The sequence below is a fragment of the Aspergillus fischeri genome, genomic scaffold (assembly GCF_000149645.3).
Source record: "Aspergillus fischeri NRRL 181 1099437636262 genomic scaffold, whole genome shotgun sequence".
Classification (NCBI taxonomy): domain Eukaryota; kingdom Fungi; phylum Ascomycota; class Eurotiomycetes; order Eurotiales; family Aspergillaceae; genus Aspergillus; species Aspergillus fischeri.
In genome coordinates, this window is record NW_001509764.1 from 357445 (window position 1) to 383449 (window position 26005).

Genomic DNA, 26005 nt, shown 5'->3' on the forward strand with positions numbered 1-26005 from the left:
CAAATTCAGAAAGAAATAGTAACGGAACCACGAACAAAATGATTCGCTTCACCGATCTACCTTCCGAGATCCATCAGAACATAATCTCCTAGGTGGCCGCTCTCTCTTTACAATGCCGAGCTCTGCATTCTCTCCGCGACATGCCGAATCGGAAGGAATACCGTCGAGTGCGCATCACTCCGAGTATTTCTGATCTGGATTGCGCATTTCAGACGCTCATGGACATTCTCAGAAAGCCCAGTTTAGGTCACTATGTGCGCCATATTGAATATAGACAGACTAAATCGCGGTATCGCCTGTACGACGTGAAGCCTTATGAGCCGAAACCTGATGAGGAGGATATGCGGCTGCTGCGAAGTGCCACGCGGAGGGCAGGATTTACGGAAGCTCTACAAGAGCGCGTGCTCAATATGCTGCTGCGGAAATCGGTGGTGGGGGATCGTCTTTACGGCTTTTTTAGCTGGGATGAGGTCAGGTTCGATGGCAATGTCGGCATTAATGCATGAACAGTAATACCCGTGCCCCCGCGACCTACGTCACGCAAGCGTTGACGGCCCTGCTCGTCTCGGTGTCACCCAAACTCGAGTCTATGGCCATGATGCCGACTTTTTACATCGACATCAACGAGGAAGAGGACGATTCATTCGTGCCCTCCGAGTGTGACCTTGACCTGTTGCTCAGGGAGACAAACAAGGACTCGCTTGGCAAGCCGTACCTGGAAAACCTTCGCAGAGTGTATATGACCAATCTGGGGGATGACCACTTTGACGATGGGGAGGTGTATGTGGCCATGGACTTCATCGGATGCTTGGCCATGCTCCGCAACCTTCCGTCCCTTGAATGGATCAGGACTGATGTTCTCGCGGAAGATGACAACGTGAAGCCGTCACTCGAACCCAAATCCTCGAATGTGTCTTGCATCGCGATCCACCACTCAGATGTGTCTACCAGCTATCTACCGCCTGTCACCCGGTCGTGTAGAGCCTTAAAAGGAATTTGAGTACTCGATCGGTGGCAGGGGGTCGGCCAACAGTACACACGCGACATTAACCCGAGAACGTTTATTCTGAGCGTCCTGGAGCACAAAAGCACGCTGGAAAAATTAGATCTCGACGCCGAAGCGCATATAACAGACTTTAATTTTCGTGATCCAGGGGACTTCGAATTTGACGGGGAAGATGCACGAGCCGAGGCACAAGCCTATTGGGCTGAACCACCGCCAGACTCATTCTGGGACCAACGGGGGTCTCTCAAGGACTTTGAAGCCCTGAAACGGCTCAGTATCGGAGTTAATTTGCTGTTGTACTTTGCCGCGGGAGTGAACAACGAGGATGAGAACAAGAGCGTATCGTTGGTGAAGTATCTGCCACCGAATCTGGAGTACCTGTGCATCAAGGGATACGAGAAGGGCAGAAGGAAGCATAATGACGCTCAAATAGATGCTCTCAAGGCGCTGGTGGAGTCGGGTTCAACTTCGCTGAAGGAGATATATGGCGTCGATGAACTTATACCCAACGCCGAGGACATCGAGTTCCCAAACAATTATCCGGACCTATTGTGGAAGCTCTCTAATGGATGGTCGGACGAGGAGGAATACCGTCATGAAGAATGAAAATTCATGGATGCCCTATGCATTTGACGGCCTATCTTCTGTCGATCAAGGGTGGTTTTCGGGTGTTCGGCATTGTTGGCAGGTATCGGGCAACCGTATTAGTATCAGCGCCAGCTGATTCATGTACAGCCCCAATGATGTAGTCATACTCAAGACATGGCGTGTCACTTCTTCGGGTCTCACCTGTGCATATTGCTTAATCCCTATCCAATAGAAGTATACTCTTTAGCGAGAAGGAATATATTTAAAAATAACCTAACAGGACAACAAAATTTACATCTCCATATAGACGCAAACAAAATACCATGTAGCGAGACTACAACAACATCAATGGCTTTTCAGCTCGAGTACACTTAGGGCTCGCTTTCGGGATGATCGGTGTTAGAGATCTAGAAAATGTTTTGCGAATGAATTAGCGAAAGCTTGCTCGGCTTGTATCAAAGGACATCACCGACTGACAATTATGATTTGAGCCTGTATGTGTAAAGGCGATGTTCGGGACTCCTCTCTCAATGACGACCCATATGGGCATTCAGGATTAAATAACGGGGGCCGGTGGCCTGGACTATGGGACCCACGATCTCCCCAGGACACGACCGATGGTTGACTCTGGGGAACAACGTCCATCTGGTGTTCTTCGGAGCTATCCGAGTGGTGGTGATCTAGATAGTAGGCGCCAAGAGGTCAGTAACCTTGGTAATATACAGAATCGTGACCCCTGAGGTGCCAAATACACATGGAACAATGGGATTTGCAGCATTGAATATCACAGAACATGATCGTGCATACCAGAAAGTGGAAATTTTGCTCCTTTTGCTCGGTTCCACAACAGATGGAATGTATTGTGGCGGCGGAGGATGAACCGTACACCTGGAACACAAGCGATCAAAAGGGCTATCAAAGCTATAATCGCCTCTGCCGACAATGTCATTGTGGACGGAAATACGAAGGCTGTTTAAGAGGACTCTTGTGGAAATCAATGAGACATAAATCAGTTCAGTAGAAGTATTGCCCATGGAAACGCCATCTTTATATACACCTCGTCTGCCTTAGCGTGCGACAACATCCTTTCATTTATAGGGTTCTTGTTGGACTCGATGGTTGACTTGAGTGTAGAACTGAGGGTAGACCTACTGGTAAAATCCTACTAAGATACAGGGAATACCTCACATAGTCTATGTTCGATATCTGCTGCACCATCATTTCTGATAGCTAGAAATAGTACTCTTGGCACCGTTTCATTTCACTGGTTTGAGCACGTTCAAGAGTTTATCAGGGTGGATAGGTCCAGCAATATCCCTGCATCTTGATAGAAGTTTTTCTGAGAGCTAACCCCTGTTGGCTAAAACGACAGGGGTGTTCACACATAAGGACCGATGAAATGTAAGTTAAACCTCTATGAGGTTTAGTGTGTTGCCCATCCTGCCTTATCCTGTCTTATGCATAGTATCACATATCAAACTATGGCTTCGGTCCTGTCACTTTTGGAGGGTGTAGCACTTCTTTAGACATATCAAAACTATGCAAAACTAACACTCTCATGCATTACAGGTCTCTGTGAGCTATATCTGTGAACATCAAAAGCCCCTTTTCAACAGACAAAACTAACGTTAACTCCCCTAGGTTGCTTTCCTATTAGAAGCCTCAAACACTCTCATGAACTGACTAGCCCAAGCTCACTGCGAGAATCTTTTCGGATGGGGAAGGAAGAAGGGGTCTGTGCTAGTCAGCTCCTATATCTGCGCATCAATGGCTTGAGGCTTAAACATGCAAGATATATACTAGTATTCCATTAAGAAAATAAATATTCAATAATGACACGGCGAAGCGGAAGTCAGGAATGACTGTGTTTGAATCATTTTCAAGCGGCTTGTTAGTCTATTCTTTCCGTAGAATTTCCGCAAACAAATGAACAATGTGGAGCCATCCATCTAGAGGAGAATGAAGGACTAGTATTTCTTCTTCACATAAGAAACTAGCCACATGAATCGACATGTGAACTGAAGGACTAAGTCTCAGAAACAAGGTACACCAGCTTCCGAGCTCTAACAGACCGATTCTTTAAATCTTTCAAACCATCTAGAACCTTCCTTAGGCCCCCGCCCCTTTTCTCAACGACCAGTGTCCTGATCTTTCCCTGAGACCAGAGTGTGTTCACGATTCCTGCCCATTTCTTGGCGAAGTCAAACTCCGCTGGCATTCCGGGAATTACCATCCGATCAGGACCATACTCAAATGTCTCACCAATCGCGGTACAGCAGTTCGCGAAAGTTGCCTGCACGTCTGCGCGCGTAGTTTGCACCGGGAGCAATGAATGATACAGGCCTCCTGCGTCACCGATAGCCGCTTCGCAAATCCGCACAGACTCCTGAGTTGCTACAGTGTCACAGACGACTCTGAGGGTATTGCTGGTATGCTCGCGGATTTTTCGGGCACACATAGGGTGGCGATAATCGAAGACTTCGTCTGCTCCGTATTTGCGAACCAGATCGAAGTTTTTCGGCGAACACGTTGTGAGGACGGTGTATCCAGCCCTATTCAACAGTTTGCAACATGTCATTAGGACTCAAAAGCAAATATGGACGTACAGTTTAGCAAACTGGATAATCCAGCTTCCCGCCGATGTAGCTCCTCCATATACTAGAAGCGGTTCTCGATTCTCAACACGACCTTCATTCTCTGGCCAGCGCAGTTTGAGACAAGATGGTCCAAACAGACACTGTCCAGCTGTAGTTGCTCCCACACCCACAGTGGCCGCATCCTCAAAACTTACACCGTCTGGGATCTTCATCTGTACTGCAGCCTTCGCCACAATATATTCCGCAAAGGTACCGCTCTCGGGCCGGGTATTGTCTGCGCCCTTGACGAGTCCACAAACGCGATCACCAACCTCGAACAACTCGCGGACGGAATTTCCAACTGCCACGACTGTTCCGGCATAATCATGCCCCATGATTGCATGGGGGGACGGGGTAGTCTCCAGGAGCATCCAGTCGATTGGGTTCACGGCCACGGCCACAGTTCGAACCAGAATGTCTTCGTTGCGGAAGGTTGGGATGGGCCAGTTGGTAATGAACTCGGCATGACCCAATGACCGGGTAACCACGGCTGCCTGGGATGATCGCATGGTTGGAAGTACTTCCTTGAAGAGTTAGATCCCTGGATTTCTGACTATGTAATTAGGCGTCTACTCTTCTTCTTTATATATGTTTTGGGCGTCCATTTGGGTCGGCTGATTAGTTTTGGATTACTGATTTGTATCATCTGTCTTGTGTTCCAACCTTCATTTTGGAAAATCACTATACAGTGGCACATCGTGCGCCGCAATAACCGCCAATAGATCCACTCTTTCCCGCATTGCTTATCATATTCATCCGACAAAAGGCTCAGGCTGACTATATTTCTCCCCCCAAACTTGAAAATCGGGATCCACTATTAGCCGCACTGCTTATGCTGAGCTTGCTAAGCTGTCCCGTAGCCTGATATCGGGCTCGAGCAAGTATGCGGGTTAATTGAATATAGGCAAAATATTGATTCAATAATGCTAGGTATGCATGAAATCATCAAAGGTCGGAACCAGCTGTTTTGATGTCCTTTCCTGTACAGAGCCCAACCCTTTACACGCCACCAGCAACAGGTGCCTGAACTCATCGACTTGAACTAGTCCTCCTTGTTCCCAGTCACTCACAAATTCATCATACGAAATGACTCCCGAGATTGATTGCGCGGAGCTCTGCTCCCGTTCATAGATGAACTCCTCCCAGCAAAGCTCCGCATATGATTTAGTTGAAACCGGCAGCCCCACCAGATATTTGATATAGTCGCATCTTTGGAACTGGACCACCGAGTGAACGGCGCGCACCAGATACGAAATAATGACGAGTCGACGAGCACTCTCGCAAAGCACCCAGCTATTTAAATGGCTGTCAGAAAAATGAGAGTCCAGTTGTGTCTTGTCTCGGGTCGCCTGGCGGCTTGCTAGTTCCATCCGTTCTAGGTCGGCAGTGCCCTGCGCCAGCATACGGTCTAGTTGTCGAAGGAGCGGCTTGTCGTTGATGCCACCCGGAAGGAACAGGATATAGTAGAGGATCAGCGCTTGAATACGGTCCAACTGGCCTTGCACGCCAATGTGCGTTTGGCTAATTAGGCTCATATTATTGACGGCTGCGTTCAGGAGCTGGTGGTAGAAAGGCTTTTTGGCGTTCTTGCAGGTTCGATATGCTGCGCAGACCCCATAGGCTTCCCGCAGCAGAGGCGAAAGATCTGGTTTGCGATCGACGAGCGAACCAATGAGCGGCATTGCACCGGTATCCAAGAAGTGGTCAACGTAACTGAGGAAGGTCCTGACGCAAAATCCCCATGTTTCTCTGTCATGAACGCGGGGCCAAAATTCCAACACTCTGCGTTCAAGTCGGGGTAACGCTGAAGTGAAACCATCTGCTGAGCTGGGAAGAGGACGCCAGCTTGGCACCCCTTGAGGAAAGTTCCAGACTTGACTGGAAGTCATGGGGCCCTCTAGGAACCACATTGGGTCATCTCCTCTGTCGGAGATCATGGATGGTTGTATGGAGCCCTCCACCGGAGCAGGTTCGCATGTGCTCGAGCGCGTGGGATTAATCTGGAGACTGGACCCTACATGGACATCTAGTGGTGCAGTCTGATCGCCCTTAGCCTGCGGAGGCGGATATGGATAGTGACATGCAATAGATTTCTTGCAACAGCGAGAGCAACTGGGCACCCCGTGGTCACACCGACGCTTGGCAGCCACACATGCTCGACAAGATGTTTTGCGGAGTGACATGGCAAATTCTACAGCTGGATTGAATTCGAATGGAGGCGTTGGACATTCCGAGTTATGATGGGGGTGTCTTTAGAGCTTCAAGCTTATCCGTCATGGCGGACAAAAGTGGGTCAGCGGAGTAAGGTGGAGTTTTACATGCAGCCAATCAGTATGACGGGAGTGGTGATGTTATTACACCCATCGCAACAAACTGGACTATAGTTAGTTAGTTATAGGTGGTGCTGACAAATGCCAGAAGGGCTCTATGACAGCTCTTTTTGCAACACCCTCAGCATGTTAGAAGTTCAAGTGACTGATGCAGCACAGGAGATACCGCAGGATCCATGGTCTAAGGTAACCCATGAATGCCACTGCATCGTTCCCGATCTTGACGATAAATATGTATTCAGGTTCAGAATGGGTATTCTCCACTGTAATGGACGTCCTGGGACTGAACTGGAATTGGCAATGTCTATTCAACATATAACGCCAGAGCAAAACAGGTAGTGAGCATGATTTCCCATCTGACACATATACGTGCTATGAACAAGTGCTCTAGGAGCCCTGCGCTGTAACTGAAATTTGCTTCAGAGCAAGGTACTCCATAACAACACTTAGGACAAAAATCAAGACCAGTCGCCTTTGTCAACGACGGGCTCGTGTCTGTCCGAAGCGTCCATAAGCTCCTTGACAGTCCATGGCTCGTATCTGTAGCCCAGAGGGATATTGGTGTTCTGGAAATCTTTGCCTTCAAGAATATGACGAGCACAATTATCGTAGTTCTCATATGCATACTGCTCCGGGTTGTGGCGCATAATCCAGTTTGCAGTAGTTTTGCTGAGGATATCCGGATTTCTGGCAACCTCGTCCCAGTCCGTATTGTGGAACTTTTCTCGGTGGTGGAATCCCATCTTTTGGGCGCACGACACACGCTCAAACCTGCAAAACATAAGCAAATGCAGCCTTCTACTTTGCACTCGGATCAGAACTTGCCTTAGATAATTATGAACTCTTACAGCTAAGGGAGCATTGGTCTTCCCACCTAACTGTAGGCAGGTCGCCAGAGAGTATGCATCCTCCATGGCCATTGCCGCTCCACTCCCTGAGGTGGGCAAAAATGAATGTGCGGCGTCTCCAAGCTGAATAACACGAGCATTAGGTGAAGCCCACTTTGGTTGCGGGTTACGCCACAACAGCTTCCAGTCTGTGCAACGGTGACCTGGGGTTGCCTTAACAAGCTCCGTTAAGAAGGGTTCCCAGCCGGCGATGTACTGTAGAGCAGTGTCGGTAGACACCAACTTATCCCAATTCTCCTCGGCATTGTGGTCGTCCTACAGGACGGAATGGATTAGCCATTGCTTTTCGGAACAGGAAGATTATTCCACATACCCTATGTGTCAATATATAGCATATCTGCCTTTCAGTTTTTCCTACCACCATATGTGCTCCGGGGCCTAAGTGCAGGGAAGCGCGATCCACATGGCCCTCGAACTCCTTTGCAATGATCGGGTTCCCCAGAGCTGGACCCGCCGGGAAGGTCGCCCTATAGCAGGCAAAGCCGGAGCTGATGGGATTGTCCTTTTGCCCCAGGACCAAACGCCATGACTTTGAGCCTACACCATCAGCCGCGACGACTATATCCGCTGTGAATCTCTGTCCATCAGCTAGAACCACGCCTCCATGCCTGTCAGTCTCGAAGTATTCGTCCACTGCTTTGCCGAAGTCCACCGTGATACCGAGTTCCCGCACATAGTCCCAGAGTAAGCCGTGAAGCTCGGAACGGTTAAGGGCTGCAGATAGATTATCCCCATCACCAATGGGCCAGCTACCAATCCAAGTTCCGTCAAACTTTTTCACGTTTCGCTGGGTTTTGTAAGATATGGCCTCCAGTCTCTCGAAGAAACCAGGCCATTGCTTGACGGTGTGCAGAGCATTGCATTCTATCAGGAGCAGGTCCCCTGTCATAATAAAACCATGAGATAAGGCACTGCAATGTATACATGGGATGTTAACTCACCATAACCTTCAAAATTTGGTCGTTTCTCCAGTACCCGGACCTCGTGCCCCTTGCGATACCCCTCAATCGCAAGCGTGAGGCCACCTATTCCACCACCCACTATAAGAATGGAGAGCCCACTAGGGGGATAGCGATCCATGATAGTACATTTGTCTAGGCTTCCCATGGCTGTTTTCTTCGTCTTGATAGAAAATTGTGTTAATAGCACGAGTGATCAGGGCAAGCATTTGCAGCTCTTTTATAGCCCAGGGAGGGTGTCTGCATCGATCCCATTACTTGGACTTCGCCTATTTCGGAGGGCAGCGGATGAGTAGAGGAACAGCTTCTTCAATTGCAACTTGCGGTCTCGCACATCACCCCACTAAGTATGTTCCATACTGTTTCTCAAGTGGATCGACTTGACTCGGAGTGCATAAGCGCCCTAACCACGAGGCTAGTGCTGGAACGCACATTGTCGATCTGCAGAGTAATGGCTGCTAGATGAAATTCAATGTGAAGTGGACATTTGTTGGCATTCCCGAAGTGCTGGTCAGTTTTTTGACTCCAGAAGAAATTGACACGCTGCAACTGCAACTGATATATACAGCTTTTATACTTTCGACAGCACCCATGGTGACAATATACGCGTGGACAGCCTATCTTGCATTCGTTTCTGGTCCATTCCAGCGGTATTGTGTTTATATACGAGCATAGCTTAGTCGATCAAACGAGTGCCAGGATAGCATTCATGGGTTTTACGAAAATGTTAACCCATCACATCTTAATCCATACGACTCTAGTCATACTGCCATATCTGGACGTATCATTTGTCAACAGCTACCTTGGAGTTTCCCCGATCCGAAAATGGGCCCGGTTGACCCACTACGATCTAACATCGATTTTGACCCATATGCAACTGCAAGCCGGGAAGATGATTCCGTCTCTTCCGCTGAATAAGCCGCTTTGTATTTACAGCAGTAGTAGTTTGGGATAACCGCAAGAACGGAACATGCATGACTGTCCGGCTCTTCCGCTGAATAAGGGGCTGTGTCAGGGTCCACTTGTTATTAACAATTGCCAGGGCACTCCAGAACATATCCTACTGCATGATAGGTAACGCCAAGCTAATCACCGCTTCAGACGGATACGTAGTCCATATCCAACTACAAATAGGGTCAGACCAAGAATTCCAGCTTCCGTGCTCACCAAACTGCTCAGCCACACCTGGTATGCCGGGCGTGTAGATAGCGGAACCGATACAGATGGAAAATGTGAGAAGGCAGATAAGTAGGCTAACTAGGATGTTTTTGCTGATGCTTCAATTTTGCGAATTCTATACAATTAGCCTGGATGGTCACCTTGCCAGCCTCTGCATGTGTCGTACCTCGCTCTCATCCATCATGTATCCCACGCCATAACCTGCCAAACACTTTTCAGAGGGGGCCCTTTACCACCACCTACACTAAGCCTGCAACATAACCGTATACAAGGCATGCTGCTCGTAAAGCCTTCGCTACTAGTCTCCGTCGTTGCTCCTTCCTGGTAGGTGTCTGGCGTTTGTAGGTATTTTCGTCGGGTCTACCCATCCAGTTCTTCCGGATACGGAAAGAGCCTGTAGCCAGTAAAGAAATGAACTAATTTGCCGAAAGCTGAGTCGCGAACTGTATCCATGGTGATGTGTACGCCGTAGACCTTTGCAAACTGAAGCATTCAGCGAGTGCAGCTTAAATGCAGCTATTTCAATACCTGGGAGAGTTGTTCTTCCATTAAACTACAGACGTCATCTCATTTAAGGAATGTTTAATAACTGTGGATTGTCAGGACATGTGGTTTTTAACTCGCTGCCGAGAGATTTCCCTTTAAGGACAATGTTATATGTTCGCCGAATCACAGCCAGCAGCTGATTGTACTGAGGCTGATCCCTGAGTTATGGGGTAAAGAGTTCTCTATAGTACTGGGGTCCGATGCATTGCCTTGTGATCATTACGCTCGAGACATTCAGTTCTTCGGTAAATAATACCGCTGACATCAGGTTCTCAAAGGGTCCATGAATCTTCCATCGCTGGTCCATATTTTAAGTAAGGTTTAGTGGCGGGCGGTTTGATCAGATGGTTTGTGGGGGTTAGCCGATATCTTGCAATGCGCCACACAGCACGGTCTGGGTACATGAAAGTTTCTTTCCAATGCCAGTGGTGTGACCATTTTACTCTTGTCACGTCAAAATACAGGTATGATCCTTGCTCGAGCTGATACATTAGATAAGGTAGATGTGGCATTTTCAAGGTTTTCTTATTGTCAGCTTCCAGGTCCCATGGTAGTCTGCTTCTGCGTATGTGTTGTCACCATCGCTTATATTAACACATTTATGAGGGCTATACGCCATATATCCAAGTAGAACACACATAACTGAATCCCCCAGTGCAGGCCATGCGATATGAAATGTTGCATGCCATGATGCACCAAGCGACGGGGTGACAATAAAGCCAAGATCTTAATCACGACAAGATGGCCACACGCTGGTGGCTTGCGTCGGCAAGCTTCCCTGTTGTTGCGGTACTTTCCCCTAGAATTCCCGGTTTAAAAGAAGATCTGACGGACGATGCCGCCAGGGGGTATTATGTGCATTGGCCATAATGTTCAATATTTGCGCCGTATCCCAAGGATGGCGAGAGATAATAGACCCCGACGGAAGCGTAAGCATCATGGCTCAGCCGGCATGGTACGACATGCACTCCTTTCTCTGCATCTAATCGAGTACTAACCAAAACCAGGGCCGTCGCACTTAAGGCTGTGTCGCTGGCATTCGCCGTTGTCGCTTACCTCCTACTCCTGCTTACAATGGTATCCAAACATGATCCGGTAAAGGGATTCATCGCGACAGTACTGTGCTGGTGCTCCTCTGCAGCAACACTACTTACTGTCATCGGTGTTATAGCTGGGGAACATACAATAGTGAACCCTCAGCAGACCCTTCAGTATACGCAAAATTACTTCTATGCCACATTTGCTGCTGGCCTCTATATACTGATTGCTGTGTTGTTGGCAATCTACACATGCAGTGTGCGGTCGGTGCATCTGACCCACGACGAAAGGCAAACAGTCGAATGTACGAGCATCATCCTGCGAGTGGGGGCTTTCTCTGTCTTTCTGCTTGCGGGGGCTGCTGTCTACGCGACTATTGAGGGTTGGACGTTTATGGATGCATTATATTGGGCGGACTACACACTTCTGACAATCGGCATCGGAAATATCGCCCCGAAGACTCACCTTGGACGAAGCTTGTTATTTCCTTATGCCTCTGCGGGAATCCTGAATACAGGTCTAGTTATCACCTCAATAACGTCATTTACCGAGAATATTCGAGAACTAAGCATCAGATTCAAGATTGAGGAAGTGCACAGCGGCATGCAAGGGCGCCGATCGGTCGACAACGGTCACAGTGACAGGGAGAAGCAAGCACGGGAAACGCCAGCTGAATCTCGGTATCCAAAAAAGGCTGACCTTATGAAGTTGCAACGCATCAAGCGTGACTTCTATAGAAGGCATCGATGGACGACTTTGATTCTCTCCGGGATCGCATTGTTCTTCCTCTGGCTAGTCAGTGCTGCCGTCTTCCGTCACTCGGAGAGAAGCCTGAAGTGGACTTATTTCCAGGCCCTCTATTTCACATACACGTCTCTGACAACCATCGGTTACGGAGATCTATACCCCACCAGCAATTTTGGGAAAGCATTTTTCGTGTTCTGGTCCCTTCTGGCTGTCCCCGTATTGACTAACCTCGTTGCTGCCATGGGGCAATTGGGTTTTGAGAAGTTGACTTATTTGTTGCGCTATCTTTGGAAACTTCAAGCTTCAAGACTGAGCAGGATGAACCCTGATTCTCACAACGAGGGAGCGAGAAATAAATCAGTCCCAGGCCCAGACCTGGTTATTGACAGCAACAGCTATTTCCTAAGCCTCACAAACGCCGGACAACCATCCAACAATGTACCAGGCAGTTCAGAATATGAAAAGAACGAGGGTGGTGCATCACTCCTCCAAGCCGCTCAGCGCTCCCTTTTGCTCGGCGTGGAAATTGGCAAGCTCATATCTATACTTCAAGGTTCGGCTACTACCCAGCTTGATCTGGGGAGTGAGTGGGACAGGATCCTTCCACTGCTCCATCCTGAAAGCGATGGGTATGGCTTGTTGGAAATCACTTCTCCTACAACCATGTACAGCCGTAGAGGAACTGTACTGGAGTTTTTGGACTCTGACAGGCCGGCTACAGACATGAACAAAGAAATTCTGTGGATGCTGAAGTTCTTGACGGAGAAGGTGTGCTCGAACTTACGAGAGGGCTTGCAGCGAGAGGAGAGTGAAAGGTCAGGCGCATTATCCTAAGCCAAGAATATCGGTTGGATGTGTCCAATCACCTAATACACGACCTTTTTCAATTAGCCAATATTATCCCCGGCATTCGGCCTGCTTCTGGACACAATCCTACTAGAAAATTGAGCAAGGTTTGCTTGTGATAACGTCTGTTAGCGTCCTCGCCCCAATAGCCCACCGGCATATTGGGAAAGCCAGCAATAGTCACCCAGTTCGCCGGGCGTGCCATCGGCAACAGTCACACCCTTGGCTCCAGCCCTGCAATTGCATGGATCATAAAACCTCGACTGAATTCTAATATGTGATAACTATAAGATGCCTTCATATTGGGTGCTAGAGTAGTTAAATATTACTATACACAAATGGTGCGCAAATAGATTCATGAGATCAGTAGGACGGCGCAATAGGAAAATCAACCTCCATTCCCTCAAGTCTAGTTTCCAACATTATTATTCAATATTGAACGGTTCAAACAAATATAAAACTAAAGACTAAGCTAAATAAAAAGTCCATGTATGGATATCGAAAAATCACATGAAGGTTGAAGTTGTCAGAGGTACTGTTAAAAGCTTCCGTACGCAAGGAATAACCGACACACTTCCGGAGTTGGACCCCAGCTACACCCCGTTATGTGGAGAGACTCCGTGACGGTTGACTACTGTCAGTCCTCTTATGCTCATGAAACACAAACAGACCGCCTAGCCATTTAGTTGTGCCACTCCGAAAACGATGAGTAAGTGGCGTATTCTCAAGAACTTAAACGTTGAGCGTCTTTGAAGTCACGTTGTCACCAGAAGCAAGCCTGGTCTAGACCATCAGGGCAATGAATCGTTTGCTGGGTTCTGGGGAGTGCGATGACAAGTCAGCCACGTTGAATGAACCGTGGCAGGCAGCGATTATCGGGTGATCCTGCGGGGCTTATCCGGGATCATATCCATGGAGACATAACCTAACCGGGCTGCGGAGAAAGTATTGTGTTTGCGTCCTCCAATGGCCGAAGTTTGCGGAGCTCATTTTCGGTCGTACCCTTATCTCTGTCCCGCCGTGTACTCAACCATGAGGCGTGGCGGATGGTTGCTCGCTCATGAGCATGGGTGATAATATATTAGGACTCCTGCAACATGCATCTGGCGCGAAGCTGCTGAACCACCTTCCTCGTCTGGTATATTTAGTAAATGTTGTCTGTCAGAAATGAGCTTTTGAGGGAAATATAATGGAGACATTACTTCTCCCAGACATTGCCTGCCACTCCGGAAGGCAGACTGTTGGCCATCAAAGAGGGATTCAGCTCAATTTTGCACTAATTGAGCCCGTGGTATTTTTGCAAGGGCACAGCATTGGTAGCAGTGCTTGCAAAGACAAGGCGGCCATTGTTCGCGGGTCTCTACATATGAAAGTCACTGAACCGGTCGAAATGAAACAGATCTGCATCTACTTTCGAGGGCTAGTTAAACTAGAGCTATCGGAAGGTCTGTCGTCAATCCATCTTGTCTTAGGATTGAAGCTCGCTCCCTTTTCAATATGCTATTTTCCTGGCCCAGTGGAGCTTGTGGGGAATAGGGACGTGATCACGTCTGGTATCACCTACTTCGACCGCGGGCAGACAACACAACCAGGCAATGTCTATGGAGCCGATATATGTCACATACTGGACCGATCTGGAACAGATACAGAAAGCGGCCAACACAGCAGAACCACCACTGAAGCGTCTTGGAGAGACCGATCCCTTCCTAAATGTAATATTGGCGGCTTACAGCAGCCTGGACTCTTGGGACCCGTCACCAAGAGCGCTCTATTTCCCGCTGGTGATTATCTGTATAACTTTGAATTCCTCCTGCACAACTCCCTCCCGGAGACCATCAATACGGAACTGATATCCACCCGGTACTACCTGGAAGCTCAGATTGAACCGTCTGGACCATTTTCTTCAAAGGTAGTTTGTCAGGTTGATGTCCCGGTCATTCGACTGCCAGCATAAAACTCACTGGAGCTGACTGAGCCGATCGTCTTCTCCCGGAAATGGCGTGAGCAGCTGTACTACGATGTTTGCATTTTCGGAAAATGTTTTCCTCATGGCTCACAGATACCAATGAGGGTGAAATTGACTCCCCTGGTCAACCTACAATGTCACTGGATCAGGGTATACGTGTCTCAGCATGTACGGCATCAGACAAAGGGCCAAACAACTCGGTTCCTGCAGCTGCCGACGAAAAGGGTGCTTCTGTTCGAAAAGCAGCCTGGCCTTGCAAGTTACACCTCCTACCCAGGCAGCACCATGCGAATTATGACAGGGCCTCCCGGCATCCAAAGCATGAATCTGCTAGGGGAAGAATTTGAAACCTCGGAGATCAACTTAGAGGTCCAATTACCTCGATGCCAGGAAACGAGGACCAAAGGAAAAGGGCAATGGCTTCACTTCAGCACCAAGGGCGGTAGTCCTGAGGTGAATCATTGGATCCAGGTAAGGAAGATCCAGATACCCCGTAATGCGGCCGCAAGCACACTTTAAATTCCAGACCCTGGATGCTGACTTACACGCAGATTGTCCTGTGTCTTTCGATAAAAGACCAAGACGGTATGGGCTCAAGCAAACCTCGGCCTGTAGAGTTGACCATCGAGTCACCCTTCACTATCCTGTCGTGCAAGGCCACACCGGCAAATATCTATGTTCCGCCATATGAGGTAGAAGGTGATATCGAATTGGCTGCGTCTCATGAAGGCCAATGTGGCTGTGGCCACAGTCCCCGGTCAATATCGCCAGCCTCAAGGCACGAAGCAGAAGCACGTCAAACCGAAGCGAGGGACAACTTGACGTCCCTTGAAGGACAACTCCCTAAAGATATTACGCAGCCCCTCAGATTTGATAGTATCTCCAGTTTCATTAAGCAACCCGCTCGAGCCCATTTACCTGATTGGGCCCTTGCTTCTGATGAACTTCACCGGCGACCTGATCCGTATAGAAGCAGGCAATGGTATGGTGGATAACCTTCTCATATCCTCGGCTTGCCGATACTTGATGATCCTCTGTAATGCATGACCTTCTACAATCAAATTGCTTGACAGTTTACGGGAGGGTGGTGAGTTGTTTTGAAATAACTTGGCGCGGTATGTCCTCCTTCACGTCCATGTCGGCGCCCGCTGGGCTGGACTTAATAGTGCTGACCTCCAGAAAGCCGCCTATTGTATTATCCTCTCTGTGGATTTCTGAGACTCTTCATCAATAAATATCCTTCTGAATTCACATGATCCTAGCGCCTTGGCCGACTTAGACTTGCTCCAGGTTGTTCTAAAGACAATGTCCGGGCCTCTGCAGACAAGCAGCTCCCCGTTTTCGGTCCTCCGTCGTGAATCACAAAGACAATCCACTTTCCCGTGGCTCAATAATGAATCATAATTGCCAGTTCATCGCCTTGTTTATGCACCCTGGCAAACAGGCCGTTTTAGACGTTTAGATGTAGAAGACGACAACCATTCATGTTGATTCAAATCTTTGCCTTCTGTCGTATCAAACCGCCCAGCCGAAAAGGTGTCTACGCAATCATCTGTAGTTAATAGAGATGATTGCAGCAGGGCCAACACAGCAGGGATACAACACCTTCGGAGACCCGGTTCATAGTTCTTATAATAACCCTGCGCTGACTGTTCAGGTCTGCGGATCTATCACCCTGCTGCAGTCGTGCTATGTAAGGGGCTTGCGGTGGTGACAATGTCAAGCCCGTTCCTTCACTATTACCCTGGCTCCATGTGGCTTTCACTGACCTAAGACCAACCACTTCTGCTCAAGATTTTCTCATACATCAGTTACAGCTGCTTTCAATCAGCTAGTGTGCAGAACCTAAGATAACGATTGTCTCCATCCAGGTTCCAGGAGGAAGATTTCTATTAAAGTGTTAGACGAGTAGAGTTGAAGGAGCAGCACTGGGCAAGATGTCTAATCCTGTCCGAGGTTCAGGAGAGATGAAGCACTCCGAAATTCGCATGCCGGAGTTTCTCTGGAAAGTGATAAGCGATGCAACCCCTTTATATTCAGCCGGGAAATTCCAACGGCGCATAGTACCAATATAACGGGACAATGTAACTATAGGCATTGCGGGCCGGAGTCCGAATCCATCAGGAATACGGTAGGTTTTGGGTTCCGCAGGTCCGCCGTATGTGTCTGAAGATGCCTGGTGATCGTAGTACACCATATGAATCTAGCAGTTATCATACAATTCGAATTCAATAAGATTTCCCATATTTTTGCTGTTTTTGAGGAAACGTAGATGCACCTGCTGGGATGGTGCTGCAGGTGCCCTATCTCACCGCGATATTATCATATTTCTTTCTACAATATCGTCACGCTTAGGAGTAATATATATGTCCGCAATTCCCCGCATCGGCAAATTGGTATACTCATAATTCTGGGCATATTCTTCCATTAATATGTTTCTTCCTCCAATCCCACCTGCATTGCATCCTGCAGGCGGCGCCACTCCCACAACATGGCTTGTTACCCCCGTGCAGATGACCATAGACAGCGCTGTAATCACATAGGAAATCCACCGAGCAGAATTAAGGCACAGACTTCCCAGTATTCACGTGGTTTGTGCGGTCATTTGCCGGACTCCACACTGAACTCCACATATCCGTCATTCTGCAAGTAAGTATGGGGTGCATCACGGGGTCGACATGCCTCGGAAGGGCATCCGTGGTGAATTCGTCACTAGTCAATCTAAGCAATGAGTTCTGCTCCTGAAAGTCAACGGTGCTCGGCCCCTTGTGCCGAGAGTTCGTGCTTTGCTACTTGCGGGACCATCACATGGGGTCATTATCGATCCGGCTGGAGGAATATGCAGAAAGTCTTACACGTATCACCCATGTTCAATACGCGCGAGGCTTCCCCATGCTCCTCAGAATTAGAGCCAGATTCGTATCATCATGGAAGTGCAGATATTCCATCGACAGACAGCCGTGCATCCTGACCTGGAGAGGATAGATTGCTTTACAATCGGATTGGGCGGGGGGCGGAGATAGCTCCGTGAAGATGAGGATACTTAAATCCCCATAGCGCTGGTCTTCGGCCACAATGCGCCTGTCAAGGCTTATGAGCTCTCACCGCCAAGATGATGCATACCCTGAACGTGGTCTTGCTGGCTGCCGGCCTCTTGTTTGATGTAGCCCACGCAGCCGCATCACAAGCTTACACCTGGAAGAATGTGGTTACAGGGGGCAAGTATAGTGCATACCGCCTCGTTGATCCTCTCACTGACAGCAATATCCAGGAGGCGGTGGTTTCGTTCCTGGAATCGTTTTCAACCCATCAGCCAAGGGGGTAGCGTACGCTCGTACTGATATTGGAGGCGCGTACCGTCTCAACTCGGACGACACATGGACGCCTCTCCAGGACTCTGTAGGCAACAGTAACTGGTATGTAACCTAATCCGTAAGTGAGATTAACTGACGATTTAGGCATGACTGGGGTGTTGATGCACTCGCTACCGATCCCGTTGATACCAGCCGCCTGTACCTGGCGGTTGGGATGTACACGAACGAATGGGACCCCAACGTCGGCTCAATCATGCGCTCGACCGATAAGGGTAATACTTGGTCAGAGACCAAGCTACCCTTCAAAGTTGGAGGAAATATGCCTGGACGTGGTATGGGCGAGGTAGGTAACAGTACTTTCCCCCTGCATTGCTTGTTTCTCGGCTAAGACCATGTAGCGCCTTGCTGTAGACCCTAACAAGAACAGTATTCTCTACTTTGGCGCGAGGAGTGGCCATGGCCTCTGGAGAAGTACTGACTACGGAGCGACCTGGTCTAATGTCACGTCTTTTATTTGGACTGGTAAGAGATAATGTCGAATGATGCCATGTGTGCGAGAAACTGACCACAAATAGGGACGTACTTCCAGGATGCCAGTTCCACGTATACGTCCGACCCCGTTGGTATTGCTTGGGTTACATTTGATTCCACGTCTGGTTCAAACGGCTCTCCCACTCCACGCATCTTCGTTGGTATGTTTCAAGAGTAGAAAATTTAGAACAGTAGTCTAATTCTTTCTAGGAGTTGCGGACACTAGTAAATCAGTGTTTGTCTCTGAAGACGCCGGATCTACATGTAGGTTCTTCACGTCTACTAGAGTCACTACTTCTATTAACTCGAAGATAGGGTCCTGGGTTACTGGAGAGCCACAGTACGGCTTTCTACCTCATAAAGGAGTGCTGTCTCCTGCTGAAAAGACTCTGTACATCTCTTATTCCAACGGAGCAGGCCCGTACGACGGCACCAATGGAACGGTACATAAGTACAACATCACCAGCAAGGTGTGGACCGACATCAGCCCTACGCCCATGGCAAGCACATACTATGGTTATGGCGGTTTATCTGTTGACCTGCAAGTCCCTGGGACATTGATGGTAGCTGCATTGAATTGCTGGTGGCCGGATGAGCTGATCTTCAGAAGTGTGGATTCTGGAGCTACGTGGTCCCCCATCTGGGCCTGGAACGGATATCCCAACCTGAACTACTACTATAGCTACGATATATCAAATGCCCCTTGGCTGCAGGATGACACCTCAACAGCTCAGTTTCCCGTTCGTGTCGGCTGGACGGTCGAGGCTCTCGCAATTGATCCATTCGACTCTAACCACTGGTTGTACGGAACCGGAGCGACAATTTATGGTGGCCATGACCTCAAGCAATGGGACACAGTGCATAATGTCACCTTGAAATCTCTCGCCGTCGGTATCGAAGAGATGGCTGTCCTTGGACTCATTTCTCCTCCAGGCGGACCACCACTGCTCTCTGCTGTTGGCGACGTTGGAGGATTCTACCATTCAGATCTAGACAAGGCACCGGCTCAATCCTTCCATAACCCAACATACGGCACTACCAACGGCATTGATTACGCTGGTAACAAACCATCCAATCTTGTTCGCTCGGGAGCCAGCGACACGCTTCCTACCGTTGCTATGTCTACGGACTTTGGCAAAACCTGGTCGGCAAACTACGCAGCGTCTTCCACCACACCTACCGGGCAGGTTGCTCTCTCTGCGGATGCCGATACAGTCCTGCTCATGAACTCCAATGGAGTCATGGTGTCAAAGTACAGCAGCACATTCAGTGCCGTCTCGTCTCTACCCTCCGGTGCGGCCATTGCGTCTGACAAGTCCAACAATACCGTCTTCTACGGCGGATCGGCTGGCGCGTTCTACGTTTCCACTGACGGCGCCACCTCGTTCACCAAGACTGCATCCCTTGGCTCCAGCACCGCCGTCAATGCCATCCGCGCCCATCCCTCTATTGCCGGTGATGTCTGGGCTACTACCGATACGGGACTCTGGCATTCGACAGACTACGGTAAGACCTTCACTAAGATTGACGGAGGATGCACAGCAGGCTGGAGCTTCGGTCTCGGCAAAGCTTCGCCGACCGGCTCTTATGCCGTCATCTACGGCTTCTTCACCGTCGACGGGACAACAGCACTCTTTAAGACCGAGGACATGGGTATGAACTGGCAAATGATTTCCGATTCTACGCACGGCTTTGGAGCTGCGTCTGCTAATGTGGTCAATGGCGATATGTCAAACTACGGACGTGTATTTGTGGGCACGAATGGAAGAGGTATTTTCTACGGTCAGCCGAGTGGAAGTCTCCCGTCTCCGACAGCTACGGCGACTACAACCAAGACGACCTCGACGAGCACAAAGACGTCTGGTACCACCACGTCTTCCACAACACTGAGCACGACCACTAAGACGTCGACAACAACTACGAGTACCACCAAGACTACGACATCGCCAACCTCTACAGGCACTAGTACCCCGTATGGACAATGTGGAGGTACAGGATACACCGGTCCAACTGCGTGCCCGAGTGGGTGGAAGTGCACTTACCAGAACGCGTATTACTCTCAGTGTGAGTTCGAGCACCTTAAGAAGACTGGAAAACACTTGGACAGATGACTGACCGGTCGGCAGGCCTGCAGTAAAGGAGGGAAGCTCGAGGACAATCGATTGATCGGACAGTGGTCTAGGCTCTCGCGGCTCTTGTACTGAGCATGTCTACATATATATTAACATTGGAGACAACCTTCGCTTACCCAACGATTAGGTAGAAACAACGCAGCAGCCCACTGACTTGTTCCCCCGAACTCAATGAGTAACAATTCTTCTTTTCCGGGTCGTTTAATCTGGGTCCCGCAATTACGGTTGCCACTAAACCAATAATTGAATATGCACGTGTGTCTAGAAGAGCGGGAGCGCTTTAGTCGCGACGTTTACCCCTTAGCTTGGTGGGCGCCTCCAAAAGATTAAGAATCAAACGGGGAGCTTTACTGGCCAATAATAGCAGAATGATTTGCTCAACTACGACTGCAACAACATGAAACAATGCCGATAATCCTTAGGCGCCAACGGCGTTGCCGCCATTGGAGGTACGATAGTGGGCGGCTAACCAAGCCCTCGCGGAATGAGAGCAAGACATATGAACCACTAGAACGGACTATGCCACACAAAATGAAACAGTTCAAACATAAAAATAGTACAGATGGTGATCACTTACTGCTTCGACGGCGCGATCCTGGAAAGGATATCGATATAAGATGCAGCGGACGCGGACTCGCCTGGTTGTACCATCATTTTCTGTCGTAATGATACAGGACAGCTTATACCATCTGCATTTCTGGAGAATGGAGCCCTAAAGCCATACTTTCACGGGAGCAGTAATTCTCAATATAAGGTTGTGCCCACGATGACTCGTTGTTCCCGCCAGGTACGCCGGCAACAGTTTACTATTGCCATCATTTGTGCCCTGCCGCATGAGGCACGAGCGGTGGAAACTGCATTCGACGAGATATTCGACCGTGGCAGCGGCACCGACTTAGCATCACACCCGCAAGACAAGAACAAGTATACATTAGGGAGGATTGGCCATCACCATGTCGTCTTGGTCCATATGCCGGCAATGGGAAAGCTGTACGCGTCGACCGCGGCGGCAAGTATCGTGCTGAGCTACCCCAGTATAAAGCTAGGGCTAGTCGTTGGAGTGTGTGGGGGAGTTCCATACACTCAGGATGGGCATGATATAGTTCTCGGCGATGTGATTATCAGCACCGGGCTGTTGTTATACGACGAAAGTAATGCGTTAGCCTTCGACAAGCTCAATCCCCTTGCCTTCAACACCGGGAACAGGGTTCAGCCTAATGGGAAACCCCAAGCCCTGATACAAAAGCTGTACTCTGCACGGGGATACCAGCGTCTCTTAGCGAACACGGTCGACAATTTGACTCTGGCCCTGAACATCCTTGGAGAAGGGCAGTTCGGCTACCCAGGAATGCAAGAAGATCGGCTTTTCTCTCCTTCCTACCAACATCAACATCGGAGCCCTGTTCAATGCGATGTTTGCAGCAGCTCTGGCAATAGGAAACAGTTTTGTCACCAGGCTTTCAAGTCAACTTGCGAACAGTTAGGTTGCTTTGAGGATGCGACACAATTGATGCGGGTACGGGCAGAACCTTCGAATGAGTCATCACCAGTTCCTCTTCCGACCATCCATTTTGGGCCGATAGCCACTGGCGATAGCGTCATCATGTGCGGTGAAAAGCGCGACGAGTTGGCTGCTAGCGACGGTATTGTTGGCTTCGAGATGGAAGCAGCTGGGGTGTGGATGCATTTCCCTACCGTCGTTATTAAGGGGGTCTGTGACTATGCCGATTGCCATAAGAGCAAGAGATGGCAGAACTATGCCGCTGCAAGCGCAGCATCTTGTGCAAAAGCATTCTTGTTAGAGTACCCAGCAGAGTCTCCCCAAGCCTATCCTGTCCACTCGCCAGAAAAGACGATCATTCGCGATAGGATTTCACATGCTGCTCTCAGCCATGCCCGACTTCTGTTCCAGTCAGTGCTTGATCTTTTTGCGAAAGTCGCCACGGTCTCAACAATGTCGAGTATCTCAGACACAGTCAAAATGATTGATGTGTTCCACATTTCATCCAGCCTTTGGACTTATTTTTGTATCGCTGCATTGGCGTTCGTGACTGGATACTTTTATGCCTCTGCTGGGGCTCACCTTGTGGAGGCCGCGGTTGGCTGACGCCTTAATAACCGTCCATATATATGCGTGTCAGCAGCGAAGTTACACTCATGTATATCCTTGCCATGTTCACTACTATTACGGAATTCCATATAGACTTATACTTGATGAAAGCGGGAGGGAACCGTTCAGACTTCGCATGACGTTCTACATAGAACCATGAGACTGCGAGTCTAGTCTCTGCAGCATCGATACTGTAGAGTACACGGGCTGTTTCCGAGGCATTTAGTATAGGGAAAGGATAAGACAGAGACATTATCAGTGCCTAGATCAAGTCACCTCTTCGCAGTGTTTGTCATCATTTGGTCCATTCGTTCGTCCCACCCATCAGAAACTTGCTCATTCTAGACGGTCCCATGGCCTAGAACAGGACAGCCTGCAGCGGCCCCAGCTGCATCTACTCCCTCCTTGTTCTCACCCTCGACTTTCTCCTCGCGGGCGATCTGGCGGAACATGTCCATAGGGTCAAACCAAACTTCAATCTTCTCAAGCTGCAGCGAACTGTTGACCTTGGCAACGACGATGCCTTGGATATCAATCAGACCACCATGCGCTTTGACAGTAACCTTTTCTCCTCGACTGGAACACTGATTAGTATCCATCTTTCATTATCCGGGAACGCAGACATACTTGTTATACCCAACATAATCATTCTTCATGTACCCCCAATGTCTCCACTTGAAGATCACAACCGGAGGCCCGCTATACACCTCCAAGACCTCCCATGCAAACGTCGGCATCATGCGCTTAAACGCCTTGTGACTCGTCGAGAAATCATTATGTTCGGGATCGTAGTAGGAGCTGGATGTAAGGAGAGCGTTGTAAGTGCCCACCCGGAGCATGTGGTCGCCTGTCTGGGGAGGTCCGCCGTTCAGCGAGAAGGTATATTTGCTGTGGTCGATTGTGCGCCAGTCGTCGAGAGAGGTCTTGAAGGATGCTTCGATCTCCCAGTTTTTGACAAGGTTCGAGACGAGGTCGGGGAGGCTGCCTGCCTGGTGGGTCATTTGTTTTGCTGGGGCGCGTATGATTAGTTCTATAGGGATCTATGACATGGGCCTTGAGGGTGTTGCCTACTCTCTTCGTAAAATGCCCTTGTTTTTGAGTAATCCGGAGGCGCGCCATGGCGCCAAGCAGCGTCTTTGTCGTTCAAGACGGCGTTGGGGCCAAGGACATAGTCTGGAAGAGCGTCTGCGTCACCCATTTTGATGATTTGAGTAGTATCTATCTCTGTGAACAAAATGAATTCTGGAGAAATTGAAACTGTCGCAGAGAGGCACAGGGGGGTTAATAATACCCCCGCCCCTCGTCTGACATCCCTGCTGGCCTTGGGTGTAGCATGGAGACGGCATAAGCGAGGCACAACAGAATCAACAGGGATTAGAAAAACAGATTTCTCGGTATAGGATAACCCTGTCGACCGTTGGCTAATCCCTGTCGCTTCAAATTAAGTATGCTGGCCGAGACTGTTCCCCATGCCATGACCTAATTGGACAATAGCTCTGGCGTCCAATGAAGTCCTCCGTGTTTCATTATCAAGAGAATCTTTTGTTGTACAAAGTAAATGAATAAAGATTAATAATGACTGCTAGCATGTGTCTAGCATGCGTCTGGCCCGCGCCAGACAGGGTCAGCCTCGGCTATGTTCCATCATCAATATGACTCCCTCATCAACCACAGCGATTGTGCCATTCGACAAATCTTCCGTAGTGGTCAATACCATCGTTTTATATGTTTTAGGTATATAGAAAGTAGTTTCAGACTCAGTCAAATTGAGCTTCCCTGGTTCAGGATGGCAGCCATAGACGGGTGTACGAGACTAACAGTTTGGACTTTGCTGACGCTAGTAAAGATAGCTAGAGGGCAATCAGAGCTATCCAAGGCACGATTGGTTGCTATTCTCGGAAATCTGAAGTATTTCTTAGGAAGAAAGATCTTGTGGGGCAAGCAATATATCCTTCGATGCTGATTTGCTAGGCAATCTATCCCATTACTCGACTTTCAAGCAAAGATTGGCGATTGAGCAGCAATCCCACTCGACGGATATCTGATTGCGAAGGAGTCTGCCTGTAAGGCAAAAACCTGTAAATCGAAACGTATGATGCATATCCAATGAAGGAAACGCGGATTGTTAAGAAGCAATTTTCAGCATGGATATGCGTTTAGCCGACTTTTGCGAGTCATTTTGTGGGCCTGGCTTACAGCCTAGCAGGGGTTCCTGAGGCCGTGAAACAGGAACAAACAGCATTATTGGTCCCCGATGGCATGCACTTTCGTTTTTAATCTATTGTTAAAGTGCTGTCTTGGCAGAAAATTACTCCAGAAGGTAAGCAAAGTTTTGCAAATTGAGGGGCATTCATGTCACAACACAGCAGAGCCACAAAACATACACAGCTACAACGGACGAGTGAGGAATATGATCCTATGGATGTTGTCTATGGTCTCGCCTGTATTTCTCTTTGGTCGAAGAACTAACCTCAACTGAGGACCCCTGACTTCCAATAGTGATTCTGTCCGACAAAATATATATCCGCGGGCTAGACATACATTAACGCTGTTACTAGCATGAAGGTAGGACAAGACGCCGACCGTCGGGCGATTCAATTAAAGTTGAGTCTGAAATCATTGTGTATTGCCTTGAAGACATTTACATTTTCTAACCATGTAGGGATATAATCATCTGCATCCATGTAGTAGTGAGTGAGAGGATCCAGAGTGCGGAGCGAGCTTTGCGGATCCTGATCAGCGCTGATCTGCGAACCGATCACTTGGATTCGCGATCTTTGAATTTCTGGGGCGATACGACTAGATAGAATATAAGTTTAATCATGCTCTCCAGAATTCTATAGAGACTACGCGCCGAATATGAGTAAACTACAGAGCACATTGAAAAGCGGCTAAGGAGATTTGATATCACGTTCACTCCCTCATTAACTTTTAAGAATTTCCGGCAGGAATATTTTCCGAATTGAAGTCTCGGTTTTCTCGCTTTACAGATTAATCAAAAGGAAAACTAGTGCAGGATGAGCCCACTTGACGGTTCTCAAAATCGCCGTCTACTCCGGCCGAAAGTCGATGCTTCAGGTGGGCGAAGAGGCGACAGGTTTTCGGACGACTCCATTCCAGGGCAGATAACAACAAAGGCTACACTTGCCGACAACAATAATAAAAGAAT

General features: G+C 48.9%; 9 protein-coding genes across 9 annotated transcripts; 5 read left to right on the forward strand and 4 right to left on the reverse strand.

Moving 5' to 3' along the window:
• Window positions 1–140: 140 nt before the first annotated feature.
• NFIA_094930 (uncharacterized protein) lies at window positions 141–1612 on the forward strand (the record flags this gene model as incomplete). Its single annotated transcript, XM_001261769.1, has 3 exons — window positions 141–475; window positions 511–910; window positions 1019–1612. 3 exons carry the CDS (start codon window positions 141–143, stop codon window positions 1610–1612), a joined length of 1329 nt encoding a protein of 442 aa, XP_001261770.1.
• Window positions 1613–3620: 2008 nt separating this feature from the next.
• On the reverse strand, window positions 3621–4739 carry NFIA_094940 (zinc-binding alcohol dehydrogenase family protein; the record flags this gene model as incomplete). Its single annotated transcript, XM_001261770.1, has 2 exons — window positions 3621–4146; window positions 4201–4739. The coding sequence occupies 2 exons, from the start codon at window positions 4737–4739 to the stop codon at window positions 3621–3623; spliced, it is 1065 nt and encodes a 354-aa protein (XP_001261771.1).
• A 417-nt stretch (window positions 4740–5156) lies between these two features.
• On the reverse strand, window positions 5157–6167 carry NFIA_094950 (uncharacterized protein; the record flags this gene model as incomplete). Its single annotated transcript, XM_001261771.1, has 1 exon — window positions 5157–6167. The coding sequence occupies one exon, from the start codon at window positions 6165–6167 to the stop codon at window positions 5157–5159; it is 1011 nt and encodes a 336-aa protein (XP_001261772.1).
• An 851-nt stretch (window positions 6168–7018) lies between these two features.
• On the reverse strand, window positions 7019–8548 carry NFIA_094960 (monooxygenase; the record flags this gene model as incomplete). Its single annotated transcript, XM_001261772.1, has 4 exons — window positions 7019–7331; window positions 7386–7723; window positions 7782–8350; window positions 8410–8548. 4 exons carry the CDS (start codon window positions 8546–8548, stop codon window positions 7019–7021), a joined length of 1359 nt encoding a protein of 452 aa, XP_001261773.1.
• A 2542-nt stretch (window positions 8549–11090) lies between these two features.
• Window positions 11091–12771, forward strand: NFIA_094970 (potassium channel family protein; the record flags this gene model as incomplete). Its single annotated transcript, XM_001261773.1, has 2 exons — window positions 11091–11107; window positions 11160–12771. 2 exons carry the CDS (start codon window positions 11091–11093, stop codon window positions 12769–12771), a joined length of 1629 nt encoding a protein of 542 aa, XP_001261774.1.
• Window positions 12772–13972: 1201 nt separating this feature from the next.
• NFIA_094980 (arrestin C-terminal domain-containing protein) lies at window positions 13973–15744 on the forward strand (the record flags this gene model as incomplete). Its single annotated transcript, XM_001261774.1, has 4 exons — window positions 13973–14235; window positions 14320–14716; window positions 14750–15220; window positions 15301–15744. The coding sequence occupies 4 exons, from the start codon at window positions 13973–13975 to the stop codon at window positions 15742–15744; spliced, it is 1575 nt and encodes a 524-aa protein (XP_001261775.1).
• Window positions 15745–17861: 2117 nt separating this feature from the next.
• Window positions 17862–20705, forward strand: NFIA_094990 (putative endoglucanase; the record flags this gene model as incomplete). The annotated part of the gene is made up of 7 exons (XM_001261775.1): window positions 17862–17967; window positions 18021–18165; window positions 18208–18406; window positions 18462–18585; window positions 18639–18755; window positions 18805–18858; window positions 18910–20705. 7 exons carry the CDS (start codon window positions 17862–17864, stop codon window positions 20703–20705), a joined length of 2541 nt encoding a protein of 846 aa, XP_001261776.1.
• Window positions 20706–21492: 787 nt separating this feature from the next.
• On the forward strand, window positions 21493–22833 carry NFIA_095000 (putative Pfs domain protein; the record flags this gene model as incomplete). Its single annotated transcript, XM_001261776.1, has 1 exon — window positions 21493–22833. The coding sequence occupies one exon, from the start codon at window positions 21493–21495 to the stop codon at window positions 22831–22833; it is 1341 nt and encodes a 446-aa protein (XP_001261777.1).
• Window positions 22834–23177: 344 nt separating this feature from the next.
• NFIA_095010 (uncharacterized protein) lies at window positions 23178–24034 on the reverse strand (the record flags this gene model as incomplete). Its single annotated transcript, XM_001261777.1, has 3 exons — window positions 23178–23412; window positions 23464–23845; window positions 23908–24034. The coding sequence occupies 3 exons, from the start codon at window positions 24032–24034 to the stop codon at window positions 23178–23180; spliced, it is 744 nt and encodes a 247-aa protein (XP_001261778.1).
• Window positions 24035–26005: the final 1971 nt, after the last annotated feature.